Source organism: Lactuca serriola, chromosome 9 (assembly GCF_051521515.1).
Source record: "Lactuca serriola cultivar US96UC23 chromosome 9, Lser_US96UC23_V15, whole genome shotgun sequence".
NCBI lineage: Eukaryota > Viridiplantae > Streptophyta > Magnoliopsida > Asterales > Asteraceae > Lactuca > Lactuca serriola.
In genome coordinates, this window is record NC_136416.1 from 80,584,623 (window position 1) to 80,588,639 (window position 4,017).

At 35.2% G+C, this 4,017-nt stretch overlaps 1 protein-coding gene across 1 annotated transcript; it reads left to right on the plus strand.

Annotated features, from left to right (window-relative positions):
* The first annotated feature begins 865 nt into the window (after positions 1-865).
* Positions 866-3,765, plus strand: LOC145073306 (metacaspase-1-like). The gene is made up of 5 exons (XM_079019852.1): positions 866-1,402; positions 1,669-1,999; positions 2,230-2,350; positions 2,449-2,661; positions 3,540-3,765. Exons 1-5 carry the CDS (start codon positions 997-999, stop codon positions 3,597-3,599), a joined length of 1,131 nt encoding a protein of 376 aa, XP_078875978.1. The 5' UTR covers positions 866-996; the 3' UTR covers positions 3,600-3,765.
* The last annotated feature ends 252 nt before the right edge of the window (positions 3,766-4,017 follow it).

The window sequence follows — 4,017 nt, forward strand, 5'->3', positions numbered from 1 at the left end:
AATCAAGGACATGAAATTACCAACAATTTATAAGTAATTTAGTAATTTAATAATGATTTTTTATATTTAAAAAGATTTAGAGTTATCGATTAATTTCCATCAGTTTGATCCAATATACAAAAGATTAAAAAAATGATAAAATATAATTATTGTCCTAACTCTTAACTAATCCAACGATGCCCTGATTCCTTCTGGTAGCATAAAGTTACGTTTCTTCATTGAATGCACATGTTACTTTGGTAGCATAAAGCTACACATGTACACCCACGCGATGGGAGTCTAGGAGTTGAGAAGTGTAATTTCACACATGAAGTCTAATGTTCAAACCCTGACATACCCAATATCTTGTTAGTGTTCCTTGATTGACCTCTCACATTGGTCTTGTGGCGGGTTGATGTTGTCCGTTCAGACATCAGATGATGTGGTTTACCATTTTTTTTTAAAGTTACACATATCCACTACTCTACTCCTAAATCTATATCTTTCGTCCCCAAGAGGATTTAAACCTCAGTTTTTGGCTGATGGATACCTATCCCCCAACTCATGAAACAAGTTGCTAAAGGTCTTTTGGTCTTTATTCTTATAAATTATTCAAAATTTTGTTAGTTCTTTTGATAAGATTATTTATTAGAAATCTATATAAACCAAAATAAAGATTTTAGCTTTGCATAAAAGATGTAATAACTTGTTCCACATCATGTTGCATCTCCTAAAGTCGGAACCTTCAAAATAGTCGACAAATATGTTGGAAAAAGTTATAAACATATTTGGTAATATGTTCAAACCACATGGGGGCAAAGTGTAAATTTCACAAAGAAAACTTGGTCAAATTAAATGGCAGCCTTCGCGTTATCGCGTACTCGAGGTCTATCTATACCGTAAGAACACTTTTATTTTACCAACTCCCACCACTTTTGAAATTCTTCACCAAACAATCAACAAACCCTTCTCTAACCGGAATTCTTCAATTGCCGGAATAAATTTCAAGTGGAGGAAATGTCGATGCTCGTTGATTGTTCGAACTGCCGGACTCCATTACAGTTACCGGCGGGAGCCAGGGCCATAAGGTGCGCCCTCTGTCAAGCCATTACACGCGTCGCTGATCCCCGGAGCCTCCCTCCGCCGTTGCCTACTCAACCTTATGCTACTTATTCCAACCACCACTACGCTCCACCTCATCCGCATCCACCACCAGCAGCTCCAGCGCCATCGCCGTACAATCGAGTAGCGTCTTTTGCCCAACCACCGCCGGTCAACGGGAGAAAGAGGGCAGTGATCTGCGGAATATCGTACAAGAGGACGAAGCACGAGCTGAAAGGTTGCATAAATGATGCCAAGTGTATGAAGTACTTGTTGATCAACAAATTCAAGTTCCCGGAATCCTCTATTCTCATGCTCACCGGTAAAGTATTTCTGATTTCGCTATTGTTTTAATTTGATCATTTGATATAATTAATTAATTTCATAAGTTATCATCTTCTTCACAATACTGTTCTTCATCTGAGATTCATTTATCAGATAAAACCCTATGGTTTCCCCAAAATCGATATCAATTCGTTTTAGTTTCAAGTCTGAATCACCAATTCATATCTCTTAGACCAAACATCAGGCTATCCATTCGAGGCAAACACTAACTTTTTCCACTCATTTCTTCAACTGATATTTCAGAAGAGGAAACTGATCCTTATCGGATTCCAACAAAGCATAACATCAGAATGGCCATGTTTTGGCTGATGCAAGGTTGTCAGCCTGGAGATTCCTTAGTATTCCATTTTTCCGGCCATGGTTCCCAACAAAGGAACTACACCGGCGATGAAATTGATGGATACGATGAGACACTGTGCCCATTGGATTTCGAGACTCAAGGAATGATTGTTGATGATGAGATAAATGCGACTATGGTTAAACCACTACCTCATGGTGTCAGACTTCATGCCATTATCGATGCCTGTCATAGTGGCACAATGCTAGATTTACCATTTCTTTGTAGAATGGACAGGTATACAATTAATTCTAATGCCCTGTTTCTTTCTTTAATTTATTTGTTTATTATAGCATCCTACCTTCATTCGTTTTTCTATTACAACATTCTATTTTTAATTCTTTTCATATCAAGACATTGTCCTTTGAAAAATCTACCTAATTATAACAGCTTATATTCTTATTAGTTATCAATACAATATACTTAGCTATATATATATAAGTATATAACATCTTATTGATGTATAGGACTGGGAGGTATGTATGGGAGGACCATAGTCCTGAATCAGGAATATTCAAGGGCACAAATGGAGGCGAAGTCATTTCCTTTAGTGGCTGTGATGATGACCAATCATCTGCTGACACATCCGTAATTACTTTCAATTTTCTTTTAATAATCTTGTCTAAAAACGGTATCTCATAAATTTATATACTAATAACGAATGCATATGTGATATCTATGTGTAGTCTTTATCGAAGGTGACTTCAACCGGAGCAATGACATTTTCATTCATACAAGCAATAGAACGTGGGCATGGGACAACATATGGTGATATGTTGACTTCAATGAGAAACACCATTCGGAAAAATGAAAGTGATTTAGGTGGTGGTGGTGCAGTGTCTTCTCTCATTGGTATGCTTTTGACCGGAGGAAGCCTTGGTGGTGGTGGCATTCGACAGGTATTTTCATTTTCATCCTGAGTAAATTACATTTTTGGTCCCTGAGTGTAGTTGATTTATACAACTTTGGTCCCAAAAAGGTTTCTCTTGCAGTTTTGGACACTATTTTAGGTTTTTGTAACGTTTTTTTGGTCTCTGTTCCAAGTAAAAATGTAAAATGACTATATTATTGGGGACCAAAGTTGCAAAAATCAACTATATTCAAGGACCAAAAATAGTCCTTTTACTTGGAATAAGGACAAAAAAACCTTACAAAAATAAGGATCGAGATTATAAGATAAAACGTTTTGGGACCAAACTTGCAAAAATCAGTTATACTCAGGTACCAAAAATGTAATTTACTCAAAAAAAATATCTAAGAAAATGACAACACACTTGAGGAAAGGGAAAGAAAAAAAATAAATAATAGTAAATTTATAAATTGTTTGGACACAATGGAAAAAGATTCTTTCCCAACTTTATATATTAAGTAAAAAAAGAAACACTCAATTGCAAAATTCCCATCTTGGTGATTCTTAATGCAGGCTTTTCTTGCGTTGTTTTTTTTTTTTTTTTTTTGTCGACCTTTTATTTCTAGAATAAATTTTAAAAAGAATTGAAATAAATTTTGAAGCGTATTTTAAGTATCTTCAATAAAGTCAAACTTATTCTCCCTTCCTCCCATAAGAATTGTAACGAATTGTCAAATGTAATATGCCCCCTCACAATTATAACAACCATGTGGACCACTTCAATAATTTCCATTTCCCAACGAGCTTAATAGAAAAAACACATCAAGTCCAAAACCTTTTATAAATTTACCATATGAATTTTTTTTCTTTTTTCCCAAGTATTTTGTCATTTTGTGATAATTTAAAACCATCATATTGTTACTGCAGGAACCACAACTGACAGCCAGCGAACCGTTTGATGTTTATACAAAGCGATTTACACTGTGACAGTGACACACACATGTCTGTCTTGCTTTCAGTGCATTCTTTCCACTTGTACAGTTTTCCAAGGAAATTATTAATGACACATTCGATGTAAGAATGCGACTTCATTTTTTTTACTATATGTACTGCTTATTTTAATTAAATAAAAAGCTTTGGAATTTGTGTTAAATTATCATTAAATAAAGTGAGGTTGTTATTCGAGGCTTGTGGCCTTCAGTTTTGATGAAAGATAAAAATATTCTATTTTTAGGGTAAGCTGGAATGATTTTAATTTTCAATTAAATTTAATGGGGGAATATCGTAGGAGGAGGGTATTCATGTGAGATGATCACTTAGGCTTTTTGGACGATGAAATAGTGATGTTTGGAGCTCTTTTTGAGGCTTTTGGTGTTAATTTGGATTCCTTAATCCTTAGCTTGGG